Genomic DNA, 14,403 nt, shown 5'->3' with positions numbered 1-14,403 from the left:
AATCCCAACAAACAAATCAAAATAAGTGTGCACAAGTGATTTACTTAAGGAGCAAATCTAAATGATAGGATACTGACGAATTTGGGAGGGAAGAATCATATACGGTTAATTCACATTTTGACATTCACACAATTCATACAGAGGACTCCCCAACCCTCCTCTTGAACAATCTGACTCGTACTCACTGTTTCAGGCCCCCCCCCCCCCCCCCCCCCCCCCCCAATTGCACAGACCACAAAAATCTGCCCAAATCAGCCCAAGTAGATCCAGCACTGCTTTAAAGAAAAAAGAAAAAACACACTTGGCATTATTTGCAGATGTATCAACCCAGAGGGAAAGAGTTGAACCTAGAGAAATACACAGCAACTGTAATTTTCTACATTAACAGCAATGTAGAAAATGTCACAATGACCAAGGAAATAGAAAAGTATGGCAACCAGAAACAGTAAATGGACAAGGGAGATGGCGGCCACAAAGTAGGTGGATGGAACCCCACCAACCTCAAGTGGGACTTGAAGGCTCCACACTCAGATATTTTTTCAAAGGTATGTTACAAGTCCTGTCAATACATCATATGCATACAATGTTACTCGACAATCAGCTTGTGATAAATTTCATATTAAGCTTGCAATAAATTTTCCACATACTCTTGTGTAAATGGGGTGCTAACTTCAGATTTAGTATTTGCTAAAATGCATTAGCTTATGTATGTACATGCACAGAATGCAGGTATTTTTGGCAAGTGTACTGTGCTGTCATATTGACCTACATTTAAGAGAGTGACTGAAACATGGAGGAAAATGTTGTATTTCTGACCAGTTGCTGGCCATGTGTCTAAAGGAAGAGTGCCCGCACGTTTTTTCTGCACTATGCAGAATGATCGAAGGCATAAGGTAGGGTTAATAAGCCATGTATTTTTCTTTTGCTTCTTTGATAGTTAAGACCATTCTATTTTCTCAAAATGGTAGTATTTTGACTATTTAATGAGTATTTTTATGAAATACCTATGTGCGATTGTGTTATACCCCTATACCCCTATTTAAAACCTTAACAGGGGTGTACGTTGTATACAGATAGAGTAATTGCATCCTTTCTTTGTTTTTCACTCAACCAGATCCCAGAGACAAGAACTCTTAAAGAGAAACCTGGGGTCCAAAGAATGACGGGCCACAGTCATCTGTCCCTGCAGCCTTGGCCACAGGATCCAAACACAAGTCAGACTCACTGGGGTTGTATGCTATCCGATTTGAAAATAATATGTTCCTTAATTACACTAGCAGATGAGGTCAAAATGAGCATGTGTGCTCCTCAACCATTGCTCATAATTTGGGCATGTGTAAATTCATTCTTCTCTAGCAAATACTCAGAATAAGCAACAGTTACCAAAGTAAGAATATTTCATTTTTGGCTCTTTGGCGCAATAAACACTATTACTACTTTATCTGTGTGTAATGCATAATCTTAAGATAGCAAAGTATTTGGCGTTTAGTGGAAACCTTTTGTCTAAGACCATTCCTTTATTATTGTAATTATTGGTCAAATAGCTGATCTACAAGCTCACAATGTATAGCAATGTGTTAGACCTGTTATTTTCACATCTTATGTGTGACACTTTTGCATGAGAAAGTAGGGCATCATTTCATGAAAAATAACAGTTGAAATGTTCAAAAAAAAAAAAAAAGAGAAGTGAAATATGGAAATAAAAGGTTTCTGCCCAGCAGCAATCTCTAATACTTACTGACCTAATTTAATTTGTTAAAAGACTATACTTTTTAACTAAAGCTGACTAAAACCTTTTTGAATTTTTGCCAACAAGAACTTGACTACAACTATCACATACAGAAATTACTAGAATATGACCAAAACTAAAAGCATTTTAGTCAAAAATAAAACAAGACTAAATCTAAAATGTCTGCAAAAAACAACACTGATGTCGAACCTTATACCGGTGGGGAGGGGGGGGGGGTGCTGGAGTGGTTGTCCTTTGAAAGGAACACTCCTGGTTTGCTTTTTGCCCACCCCATAGCCTGTCCAAGTCCTGTTGAGCAAGACATTGAACCCCTAACTGCTCCCCTGTAGCTGCTCGGTAGCTGCTTTCTGCTTATGGTTCATCCATAATTGGTTCAATGCAGTGGTCGAAATGTTGTGCTCTATGTCTAACTGAATATGATAGTAAAAGGTTATTTTTCTCTTCTTAAATTTAATTTTCCTGATCTCCAGTTTTTAATGTATTAGATAACACTTGTAAACTGCTATGGTCTTATAAAGCGGGCTGCAAATAACTGGCTCATGCAGTTCAGAAAGTAAGATCTCAGTTCATTTAGTGAAAATCTGTTCTTTCTGAGCATGGATTTATGCCCATCCCTATACATAAATGGGGATGGATAAATCATGGTATAATTAAAAAGTCCTATTAACCAGGAAAACGACATTCACATTAAACACGATGCAAATACTGTGTGAACATTTTGCAAAAATGATCACTGCACATTGAGCTGAAAAGCAATGATACAAAGCTGGTGTGTCCTCTTTTAAAAAATTCAGGTAGAAAAAGAAAAGAAGGCAAGAGACCATGGACTATGCACAAAATGCTTTCATCACTAAACCCTTTTTTTTTCTAGACATGGTTTTCAGATTCACTACTGATGGTTCTATTTACCCTTGATAAACAACTTTGGGTTCACATTATCATATTACATGGAGTAATCAACAGTATATAAAAACCAAATTCAATTGGGATTTTGATTCAAGATTGTGATGTTTTCCTGCCCTTACCCCAACCCCCCACAATTGGTTGAATATGTTCTGGGAGTGGACATTATGTGAGAATACCCTCTCCTGTTATAACAAAAAAAAATGTTGCTCTCTTTGCCAACAAGCATCTTCAATATTTAAAAAAAGATAAACTGTCAAAAGTTAAAAAAAATATGTACTGTCTTTCTTGTTAAGACTTTTAGGCTGCCACATATCTTTCCATTCACATTGTAAACATTTTTGTGAAGAGATGGCATGTCTGAGTGTGACTTTTTCAAATGTTCATTCGTCATGCTCATCTGACTCATTCCCACAAGCATTTGCTGAGTCCCTCAAATGAAAGCATGGAGAGGCCTCTGGGTGGAGTCTTCTCATAGCTTCTCACTGAAATTGTTATGAAGATCATAGTTAGGGAAAAGAAATAACTAGGACCTGATAAACATGTGCTCAGAGTTGACAAACTTGAGACAATGTCATACATACTAGAATACTACTACTGTTAATAGTCATTGCTGCAAGGCATTCAGTTATTTTGCCTGTGACCAGACATATGGTGTCCGAGGTCCGACCCAGGCTGAAAGCCCATTAAGTGAAAACTGATTTATGAAAGAAGTATTAGCTACCTTTCTAGATGGGGGAGAACCTCACAAAGCTGTGCAAGCAAAGCACGGTGCTTGTGAGGGTTTTCCTCAAGCACCCCATTGAGACGACTTAGATAAGAATCCAGGTTTCCAAAAGAGGCTGTCTCACCTGTGTCTTTTTGGTAGGAGACACATGAAAAAATTGTCAATATTATCACATTGGTAAAACAATAATTGCATTTTGAGGCGCAGATGACAACAGCTTGTCATTAGCCTATTAATACAGAAAAACTAAACCCAGTTCATGATCTACTAAACAGAAATATGGTTGTTCGTATTATGCATGTGTATTTGTAATTTCGCACTGAAAAACAAAGTAAATTGACAACTTACCTGGCAGAGGTACTGATGACAGACTGTTGACTAATGTTTGTTTAATGGCCAACAAGTGCTGATGAAGAGCCTGTGTGCGTTTCTCATCCTGGCCCAGTTCTACCTCCAGACGCTCTTTAGCATTGTACATGTCCTTAATGTGCCTCTGTAGCGCCGCATTCTGTTCCTCAAACTCAATATTGGCCTTTCGAAGTCGTCGCAACTCAGCCTCTCTAGCTGAAACCACAGTGTGTTTTTGGAATCTTGAGCAACGGTCTTTCCATATATTGGAAACAAATCCATGAACAAATTAACAAGTCACTACTGAAAAGAAGCAGATTTTTTTGCCCCATAGAAATAATATATTTGATTTAGGGGCAACATGGCACAGGTGGTAAGAGTGGTGGCCATCTTAGACCTAGAATGTTCATGGTGATTTCTGAACTCCTTCTAGCCTGTTTAAGTGTTACTGAACGACACACTGAACCCTTGCTTCCTGGGCATCGTTTAGTGGCTGCCTGCTGCTCACGGTTCATCCATGGTGGATTAAATCCACTGTTGAAATTTCCCTGATGCCATGCTTCATCTACGGTACAACTGAATGTGACTCAATTAAGCACTTTCCTCTTCTTTCTAAAGATTTAAATTCATACTAGATGTTGAAAACTTTTACACAGTTGTTGCAAAGTGAAAAATTAATCATATTTTAATATTGGATAGGTTCTACATGTGTCTGTGCAAGACTGGAGTATTAGAATGTTTCATAAGTCTCAAGCACCTGTAGTCTACTAAAAAAATAAAATAAAAAAATAAAAGTAATTTCACTTAGCATCACCCACACTGATTTATTTTTGAGCTCTAAGAATTTCTTTGCACCATTGTCTTGGTTACCTTTATTTTGATCAAGGAACTCCTCTGTAAAGATGGGAATGTCGAATCTATTAGAGAGCTCAGAAGCCTGAAGGAAAAAAAAAAAAAATCACTCAATCACTCTACGGCAATTAATTCCTCAAATTAAATTATAAATTATATTTTTAATAGATGCATTGAGGAAGGACAATTTACCTTTGGCAAAGACAATCCTGAACTATTACTGATAATCACAGATGGGGTGTCTTCTGAAACAGAGAATGTACAGCCTGTGTTTTAATTGGTTCACAATATGCATAGTGGAAGATATAACTTGACAATGTTGTGGTGATTTGTCCAGTGCAGTTACCAACATAGCATGCATGAAGTGTATTCTTGTGAGACATCACCTTTCTTAACCTTCTTGTCTTGTATCTTAGCACTGGTGATCTGATAGGCCTCAGTCTGCTGGTATTCCTTCAGTTCCTGTGCGTACTGCATCTTCTCCCGCTCTGCCTCATCCAGATAGCGCTGTAGATGGAAAATAATAATAGATAATAATAGAGCCATTTACTGATTCTAGAAAACAACTATAGTAGCAACATGTTACATCAGCTATTCGTAATTGTATGAATATAAATATTGTACAGTATATCTCGTCAAAGTCCGCCAGAATACAATGCTGTGTCAATCATTATCGTAACAATATGATATTTGCCAGTAACTGTCTGAATTTAATTGTATTCAAGAGCCTACAATCACTCTGAATTGACACCTGCGTTACTAACACCATAATTCGCATTCATATTAGCTAACAAATATTAACTTAAATATGATTAGGACATATTTAGTTTTGAAAAAAGACAATACTGATTTCTGTTCTGTTGTTTAAAATAGGGAAAACACTTTAACTTTTTGTGTTTCAAAAATAACAATTTAAATGGCATTATTTATGCTTCATAATGATTTTTCACCATAAAAATCAACATACCATTTCAGATCAGTGTTATATGCTGCACCCCATTTAAAACCATGAAATAACCACAACCCATACAATATACATTGTATTTGATCAACAATGTATCAAGGGGTCGGGGGGAGGACTAACCTGTTTGTCATTTGGAGCTAGTCGGGTCCATTCTGCTCCAAGTCTTTTGGTGATTTCTGGGAATGGCAGGTCTGGATATCGGGCTCGCATATGTTCCCGCCTTTCATTAAGGAATCTGACATATCCGGTTACTGGTGCCTTTGGACCATTTGGTAACACCTTCTTTCTTTTCTTTCCCTTTGGCCAGCCTCTCTTCTTTGGCTGCAGTAAAGGGAAACATTTTAAGGGCCTGACATTGGCACGTCTGTTTCGATTGAGTTTGAATTAAGATCTTTCATTTATACTCTCATCCTGTTAAGCGTCGATTGTAAGTGCAACAGTGTTAATGCTGTGTTTTTTTCAAGACATGTTTTAAAGAGTAATTGTAAGGCAAAAACTTGATAATTTAAAAGTCATCGAAATGAAATACTCAAATACTCCTCTGGGCAGAGAAGAGCTTGTTTCTTTATTCATTGTTGTTGTCAAGCAGTTTAGCCTATTATTGGTAATAAACTATTTTAGAAGGAATCAGTGTAAAGAATAGTAAAGACAGAAAATATCTTTAAAGGTATTTATATATCCCATATCTTTCAATATGTCTGTATACCAACATGTGTGGGTACACAGAAGGATTTAGGCTTTACTTTATAAACCTGTATATTCCAAATCCCCTTTTCAATAAACTTGAGATTTTGGACATTACAAATTGGTATGACCCACCAATATAACTCCTCTTGTCTTTAAAGTAATTTCTGCGGTCACAGTTTGATGAAAATAAGACATTATGTTATATCAGTGCTCTCTATTTAGCACTTGGATGCACACTGAACATAGATACAGTGCTGGACAACTAAACAGAAAAAAAACGTAAATAAAAAAAGAAAAACGATTTTTGGATGAGCGGCTGCCTTGAAGTGCATCAATTTCAGCTTCATGCATTTACTCAACGGTTAAGCAATTGGGATAGAACTTTACATTCACCCATTGTTACTGACAAATTACAACGTATTAGATATTCAAAATCATTAAATTCAAACAACTGTATTGATTCTGGTGGAGCAACACTCACCTCATCTTGAGGATGTTCCGCTGACTGTGAGGCTTTGGGCTGCTGCGACGTATCGCCCTGTTCTTGTTTTATTCCCCCCATGATTTGTACTGATGGGAATGTATGTAAAATGAACAAGACAGGAAAAGTATGAATGCAATACTTAAATCAATTTCAGTATATATAGATTTCTTCCGAGGATTCCGCTTTTTTATAGCTAACCTGACTGTTAGCATTCTATGTGGCAAACACAACGGACAATATCCAGGCAAAAAAACTTGTCCAGGGACAAATTAAACAAACATAATGAAATACAATATGCAAATGTACAATCCATCATGTTTACTCACTCAGTGAACACACCTTTTGAAGTACGTAAGTATTCTGCTTCAGACGATTGTATTTAGTTCTTTCCTCGCCCGTTAAGGACCTTGTTACCAAACAGGAAGAAAACTCAGTCTGTCGTCTGATTGGTCGATACTCTGACTCGTGATTGGTTCAATGTATTGGTCAGCCAACTAGAATATTTATATTACAGTGGTATTGCAATTAATGTTATTATATTAAACTTTACGCTTCGCCTTGTACACGTAAAATGCTTAACTTATTCCAAGCGATTATCATTTTACACTGTTATTGTTACACCGTAACTATAAAAATATAATACAAATTACACAAGAAAAACATACTTTCAGGTGTTTTGACGATGTCACGTTATCCTGAAATGTGGCCGAATATACTCTTCACAAAATTATTTTTTAAATAAATACACCTTTGTCTCCATCTTCTGCCACTTCTCCAGGATCAGTAGACGTGTGACAACTATCAACTTTAGCCTCCAACCTACCTCATGTTGTTTCACCATCTCAGGTAACTGATAAATTCAGAAAAATCCAAAACTTTCATCTCACTATGTGCTTATATATGTACAATATCCTGGATACGAATTCACCCTGGAACATTTTACTTGCAGTTTCACAACTTGTCATGCAGCAAAGCCATTTTTTAAGTACCAGATGTTAAGATTGATGAAACAGTATGTCTGTAGTAAGAAAGGATCTCCTTCACCTCCCAAAATATTGAACATTTACTGTCTCTCATTTTAATAATGCAGATTGAATCACTATAGAATACTAAATGGTTTATTTTATGGTCCTATCAATCCCAGGACTTCAGCAGTGAAGTAAGTTTCACTGAGCTTGAGTTGGGTGTTCTAAAGCTGCTTGCAAGGCAGTGAGATGGTCAATCTAGCATAAAACTGTTAAAGCAAACAAAGTCAAGAAGCATTTCTGAAGTAGTATTAGTAAAAAACATCAAATATTCAAAAACACTTACAGTACTCCTTAGACTTTACAAAGTAGGTTCAAACAAACAAGACACTTTGGGCTCTTAATATCTTTACTCTAGAACACATTTTCAGGAATGCAATTTTTGAAACGAATGTGCAAATTTTCAAACTCAAGTCTAATAGTACACAAATAAGAAAAACAAGCTAACGATTCTGTAATGTTTTAGCAGGAATATTTCTCAGTGTAGCAATTTGTGTATTAGGTGCAGTTATGGCATGTCAAATATTTCACCCGAATAGCTTCCACATTTTAAAAATTAAATGTGACAATGACAAGATGTTTTGACTTCACAACCCCATCTTCAACCAGGGTACAGGGAAGGCTGCTTCCAAGTTGTCAATATAAGCAGTTAAGCATGACATTGCTGTCCCCCCCAACGCAAAAGAAAAGTCTGAATCATAAGTTTACTTTTTTTATTCATTTATCGTTTACAATTGTAGTTTATTCATGATTCAATCCTTTTGGCAAACTTTAGTGCTCACTGTTCTGTACAGTCCGGTCCCACAATGCAAACTAAACTTATTGGGAAGGGAGGAATGAGGATATTGCCAATGAAGTCAAGGTTTTTACAATTTGTCCAGATAGTTATCCAATGCGGGGACACCTTCTTTGAGACCCTTGCGTTTGCGTGTCTCTGTTACAACACCGCCAGGCTTGGAAGAAGGATCCATTGGGTCTCCAGGGAGGACCTGCCAGTGGTCAAACACACACTGCGGGAAGGCTTGGCCACCAGTGTTTGAACGAAGATCAGCAGTGAAACCTGCAAACAGATTCTCATTAAAAGTCTTTAATATGATTGACAAGAATTTTACTACAATTGAACAGTGCTGAAATGTCAAAAATCAAAGAAAATTGAGTTAAATTGAACTGAATTGGGGAAAAAAAGGAGGGGGGGGGGGTGTAGGGAAAGAGAAATTATTTACCAAAGGACTCCATGACAGGTAGGTAGGCCTTGATGACACGCATTGGTGTTCCAGTGATCGAAAACTCTTCAAACACATGACCACGCTTCCTTGTCAACACACCATAGATTCCACCCATTGCGACCTCAGGACACTAAACAGATGGGTTTGAGATAGCACACAAGAGCCCGTACACTTAGTTAATACCTATCAGATGACCCCAAAAGCTGCCAAACTAAAAATCTGTCGAAAAGGGATCTCACCTGGATCTCCACCAGATAGATTGGCTCCATGATACTGGGGCTAGCCGTAAGCTCACATGCATACAGAGCTCTACGGGCTGTAGGAATAATCTGACCACCACCACGATGAATAGCATCTGCATGCAAGGTCACATCATGGATGTCAAAGCGAATAGCACGCATATTCTCTTCACAAAGGACACCCTAAAAGAACAAAATTTGCATTAAGTATACAATAATGCACTCTAGAAAAGGACTTGACAAAACATTGTATACACTTAAGACTAATATTGAAAATTTGGGAGCCATACCTCCTTCACGGCCCACTGGAATCCAGCCACAACACTGTCCTTGATTTCGTTAAGGTACTGCACACCTTTTGTAACATCCACCAACAGGTTGGGACCAGTTCCATCAGGTCCAAAGCACCAGATCTTTCTGGCCTCACCAACATCCCAGCTGTACTTTTCGGCAAGGAAACGGGCACGGGTCTTGAGTTCTTGGCGGTGTGAAACTTCACCCTTCTCAATATCTTCAGGCAAGCCTTCTTCCAAAGGACGAGCCTTCATGAACAGACGGTTGTGCTTGTTGGGTGACTTTGACAGGCACATTAAGCTTGATTCAGATGACACTGTTTCTCTGTAAGAAACCACTGGGTCAGATTTCTGTTGGGAGAAGACAAAAAAAAAAATTAAGGCTGAGGTTGATCAGGAAGATCCTCTGTGCATCACTGTTTATATAGTATCATTTAACACACCTTGATTGGGATGCAAGCGTGATCCTCCTCTAGATCCTTCAGGCATATTTCCAGATGCAGCTCTCCGGCTCCAGCAATGATATGTTCCCCAGACTCTTCAATGATGCACTGCACCATAGGGTCTGACTTCGATAAACGTTTCAACCCCTCCACCAATTTGGGCAAATCAGCTGGATTTTTGGCCTCCACTGCAACTCTCACTACAGGGCTAACACTGAACTTCATCACCCTCATGTTGTGTGCTTGCTCATAGGTGGTGATTGTTCCAGTCTTTACAAGAAACTGATCCACTCCTACTAGACCCACAATGTTACCACATGGCACATCTTCAATGGGTTCAACATAGCGTCCCATCATCAAAATGGTTCTAAAGGGATTAATGTAACATAAGACAATTAGACACAGGCCTAATCAGCAGCCCAAAATTTACCCCAAAACAAAAAAAATTCTGAGGAAACAAACCTCTGAATGGGCTTCAGGTAAAGATCATCCTTCTTTCCAGGAACAAAGTTAGGTCCCATAATGCGCACTTTCAGGCCAGTGGAAACAGACCCAGAGAACACGCGACCAAATGCGTAAAAGCGACCTTTGTCAGTAGTGGGGACCATTTTAGAGATGTACATCATCAGGGGAGCCTTGGGGTCACAATTCTTGATACCTTAATACACAGATCAGAGTATCAGCAAAGAAACCCTTCTGAAAGACCAGCATGGAAAAGGCTCAATTAAACACGATTTGACAAAGGGAAGTAATTACTGGTATGAAACAGTGTAACTTGAATATCTGTCTCAAAAATTGACATGCATTACAATCCAATCCTCCTATGCGACAATAGTTCATTCATACCCATGGCAGCCTCGTCGTCGCCAGGTCCCTCATACAAAAGCTCGCAGCGATACTTCTGAGCAGTGACAGGTGAAGGCAAGTGGATGGTAATCATCTGCAGGAGGGCTTCTCCAGCAGGCAGCCAGCGACGCATCACAGCCTTCAGAAGTGGTTTGCCCTCCTTTTCCTTGTCATCATTATCCAGCTTGACATCTAACTTCTGGATGAGTTTGGCAGCCTCATCTTTCTTGAAGTTCATGATGGCATCAAACACCTAATAGCAATGAAATAAAATGCTATTAAATGAAGGATAATAATTTAACTAGAAATTGTGTTTTCTTTGCCCTGCTCAGACTTATTGGTATCATCACAAGTTAACTCAGGTCAAAGTGAAGAAAGTTTACGTCATCACTTGCAGGAGGCGTATAAACTGAATATTGAAATTAATCAAACCACCACTTTATTGGCCCAATCAAACAAGTTTCATCATACCTTGAAGATGGGATCCAGGACAAGAGCAACAAAGGTACGAGAGTACTTCTTGCCGTCCGGTCCATTCGCGCTCTTTGTAAACTTTCCAGTCTCTGTGTCATAATACCTAATAAATACACATATATAAATAAATGAATAAGATACACAGTAATAAGAGACCAACATCTCCGATCAGTGCCTACAATTACAACTCACCTGTCACCCCACAGCTTTTTCATCATATCTTCCACTTTCTTGCAGCGCTCAACAGCTGTCATTTGGGTATTACCCTTGGCAGCAAACTTGGCCGCATACATCTCAGCAAACTGCTTCAAGGTGAAAGCCCATCCATGGAGACCAGATCCAAAACCAACAGTTCCCACCACTGGGTCAATCTAAGAGTGACAAAAAAATCTGGTAGCTCTTATATCATGCAACATTTTTTTAACAATCACATTTGTAATTCCAGTTCAAGGTTAATCAAGTGACTCCAAAGCAACACCTGGATAAGTACACTTGAAATCTCAACATTTCAATCTATCCTAAAAATATCCATCAACTTATAGGGACACAAGGCTCAAATATTGTAACACCACAACTTTAAAAATCACAAGGTTTACTTCAAAAAGATCATGCAGAAACCAACCATGATGTTGCCCATGGGGCCGTTTTCATCTTCTCCATAAGTGGAAATGATGACATTGATATTCTCAATAATGCGCTGGAAAGTTTGATAAAGGTCTTCAGGTTCAAGCTGCAGCTCCAACAAGGCACGGTCCATTTTGTTCATCATAAGGACTGGCTTGATACGCTCACCAATGGCCTGACGGAGCACAGTTTCAGTTTGGACACAGACCCCTGGAGTAGACCAAAAAGAACACACAAAAAGACAAAACAAAAAAAACAAACAAACTAGTGATTTAAATGTTTAACGTTTCATGGTTCAATGAAGAATCAAACAAAACGCACCATGCTAACTTCTGCAAACATTTTACGAAAGTTATTTTAAGGAATAACCTGATACAATCAAATTAATTTCTCTCCCAATCTATAAGTTTTATGAATCCTAATCTCCAAAAAATTATTACAATGCACATTGTATGCTGAGGTCTGGTTTGCCAGAAATGAATGACTTGAAACTCAATGTCTTCTATGGTATGTAAGGGTGAATTTGAGCTTAAAGGTACCATGTGTGGTCAGACAATGGTCATACAAGAATGCAACACAGACTCTGGGTAGACTGCAAGCTGATTCCGGACTCACATAAGTATCTTCAAAATCTGACCTACCTGACACACAGTCAACAACCACCAGGGCTCCATCAGTAACACGAAGGGCCGCTGTTACTTCAGAGGAGAAGTCCACATGTCCAGGGGAGTCAATCAGGTTAATCAAAAAGCCTGATCCGTCCTTTGACTGCTTAATGAAGGCCAAGTCATCCTCACTCAACTCATAGTACATGGAGATGGCCCTGGCAAATAGGAAAAGGTTGGCCAAGATAAATATACATGCAATTGTTTGGAATCAATGAGACTGATATAACTTACGTTGACTTGATGGTAATGCAACGCTCTTGCTCATCTTTTCGTGTGTCTGTGAAGCGAGTCTCTCCAGCACGAGCTGAGGCAATGATACCAGCCTTTGACACCAGTGAGTCAGTCAAAGTGGACTTCCCATGATCGACATGCGCAATCACAGACATGTTACGGATGTTGGCCTTTTTGTCCATGATGGCACGGATCTGATCTACAGTGAAGTTCACCTGTATAGATTAAAGCATTCATGTGAGGAATTAAGTGTAATCCCACATCCCTTGAATTCGAGAGAACCCTAAAATGGATTAGCCCTCTCAATGGCAAACCGAATCACGTCATGATAGAACAAGGGAACAGAAATGACAATTGACAGATGCGGCTCAACACAAAATGAAAAATCCAATGACGCAATCCTATCTAAAATACATGCACTAGGCAAGGTATGTTTTAATCTAAGAACGTACCTCAATGAACGAACGCCATTTTGCGTTTAAGCATGATCGTTCGCTAGATTTGTCGGTGTTCACAATCTTAACAATTTTGCCTGTAAGCAGTGTACAAATGACTCAACCTGTCATAAATTTAACATGGAATCCCCTAATACCGTAATTCTATGACAGTGACGCATGTAGCCTGACTGAGAATAGGCCACGTGTACGGACTTTGACATTCTGCTAGATGCTAGCATTAGCTAGACTCGTCGGCCGTCTCAACACACACAGCAAAATGCCGGCAAAGCTTCTACCTAAGCAGTTTCGTTTTGTCGGGCCTGCCAACCGCAGGCCTGTAAAAAACATTGCGATTACGATCAGCTTTCTGATTGAAATAAATCTAAAATGTGTTTCAACATAAACAGAGCACCGTATGCTACAAATAATAGCATATCAGCAGTTGGCCACAATCGTCAATTGCGTCAGCAGTTTCAGTCGCACAATATGTATATGTATATATATAAAAAAATCTTGATGTGATATGACATTTTGTAGGAAATTCATAATGCGATATACAAATATTATCACATATAATGGGCGATAGGCACTTAAGTGGGTACTTGGCAACTCACGGAACCGAGGGCGATAGCGGTTCCGTTCGCAAAATGGTTGCCATTTTGATCAAAGCCGACCCAACAGCACTATTATGCAATTGACTGACACTCGATATATTATCGAAACGGTATAAATACAACAGTGGTGATGATAATTTAGTTCTAAATGTTTCTCCAACGCCCGATGTAAGCATATGAACTTACCATTTTGCTGGATGGCTTTAGATTCACTCGATAGAGAATTTTATACACTGCCCACCTCACGAGGGCATAGGCAGGGAAGAGGCCGCTGACGTCAGAAAATAACGATTTATACAGCAGCGGGTCTTGCGTCATTACGTTGCCCTGTGACGCTCATGACGGCCAATGTGCGTAGGTTAAAATAATATAAAGTAAAAGAAATATTAATAATGACGATATATGTTTGTTGTTATAACAATAACTATTATATAAAATATGTAATTAGTATATGAAATATATATAATAATAATGATGATATATGATTTCATATGTATATATATAATTGTTATATACAATCATTATATTGTTGATCTTTTGTTCCTCATGTTATATAATAACAATTTTA

General features: G+C 38.5%; 2 protein-coding genes and 1 non-coding gene across 6 annotated transcripts; all 3 read right to left on the bottom strand.

The window, feature by feature from the left end:
• Window positions 1-22: 22 nt before the first annotated feature.
• Window positions 23-7,200, bottom strand: hmg20b (high mobility group 20B). Of its 4 annotated transcripts, none has more exons than XM_086161264.1 (9): window positions 7,055-7,200; window positions 6,713-6,801; window positions 5,665-5,865; window positions 4,967-5,087; window positions 4,773-4,825; window positions 4,599-4,665; window positions 3,729-3,944; window positions 3,378-3,510; window positions 23-3,138 (listed from the first exon to the last, which is right to left on the bottom strand). In XM_086161264.1, exons 2-9 carry the CDS (start codon window positions 6,791-6,793, stop codon window positions 3,126-3,128), a joined length of 885 nt encoding a protein of 294 aa, XP_086017390.1. In that variant the 5' UTR covers window positions 6,794-6,801; window positions 7,055-7,200; the 3' UTR covers window positions 23-3,125. The 4 variants fall into 4 exon arrangements, with proteins under 4 accessions (XP_086017390.1, XP_086017389.1, XP_086017392.1 ...); XM_086161263.1 differs by having other exon boundaries at window positions 7,042-7,128; XM_086161266.1 differs by having other exon boundaries at window positions 2,576-3,138; window positions 4,773-4,822; window positions 7,042-7,128.
• Window positions 7,201-8,439: 1,239 nt separating this feature from the next.
• On the bottom strand, window positions 8,440-14,153 carry LOC147225771 (elongation factor 2b-like). The gene is made up of 13 exons (XM_086162221.1): window positions 14,022-14,153; window positions 12,785-12,999; window positions 12,527-12,708; window positions 11,884-12,095; window positions 11,454-11,632; window positions 11,259-11,364; window positions 10,788-11,040; window positions 10,404-10,599; window positions 9,942-10,308; window positions 9,496-9,849; window positions 9,206-9,388; window positions 8,964-9,096; window positions 8,440-8,800 (listed from the first exon to the last, which is right to left on the bottom strand). Exons 1-13 carry the CDS (start codon window positions 14,151-14,153, stop codon window positions 8,607-8,609), a joined length of 2,706 nt encoding a protein of 901 aa, XP_086018347.1. The 3' UTR covers window positions 8,440-8,606.
• On the bottom strand, window positions 11,114-11,182 carry LOC147225772 (small nucleolar RNA SNORD37). The gene has a single exon (XR_015107327.1). It is a non-coding gene; the product is annotated as a small nucleolar RNA SNORD37 (small nucleolar RNA).
• Window positions 14,154-14,403: the final 250 nt, after the last annotated feature.

Source organism: Fistularia commersonii, chromosome 16 (assembly GCF_037954325.1).
Source record: "Fistularia commersonii isolate RoL2024-O1a breed Wild chromosome 16, RoL_Fcom_v1.0, whole genome shotgun sequence".
NCBI classification, from domain to species: domain Eukaryota; kingdom Metazoa; phylum Chordata; class Actinopteri; order Syngnathiformes; family Fistulariidae; genus Fistularia; species Fistularia commersonii.
Note: the sequence above shows the minus strand (reverse complement) of the source record. Positions and strands in the feature narration are given on the sequence as shown.

Excerpts from the sequence above, each read along its gene's own strand:
- hmg20b (XM_086161264.1), bottom strand. The coding sequence starts at position 6,793 with ATGGGGGGAATAAAACAAGAACAGGGCGATACGTCGCAGCAGCCCAAA. Across the intron at positions 4,826-4,966 it reads AGACAAGAAGGTTAAGAAAG|AAGACACCCCATCTGTGATT; the intron begins GTGATGTCTCAC and ends TCTCTGTTTCAG. Across the intron at positions 3,511-3,728 it reads GTCATCAGTACCTCTGCCAG|ACACAGGTGAGACAGCCTCT; the intron begins GTAAGTTGTCAA and ends CCTACCAAAAAG.
- LOC147225771 (XM_086162221.1), bottom strand. The coding sequence starts at position 14,153 with ATGACGCAAGACCCGCTGCTGTATAAATCGTTATTTTCTGACGTCAGC. Across the intron at positions 13,000-14,021 it reads TAAAGCCATCCAGCAAAATG|GTGAACTTCACTGTAGATCA; the intron begins GTAAGTTCATAT and ends TAATCTATACAG. Across the intron at positions 8,801-8,963 it reads ACCTGTCATGGAGTCCTTTG|GTTTCACTGCTGATCTTCGT; the intron begins GTAAATAATTTC and ends ATCTGTTTGCAG.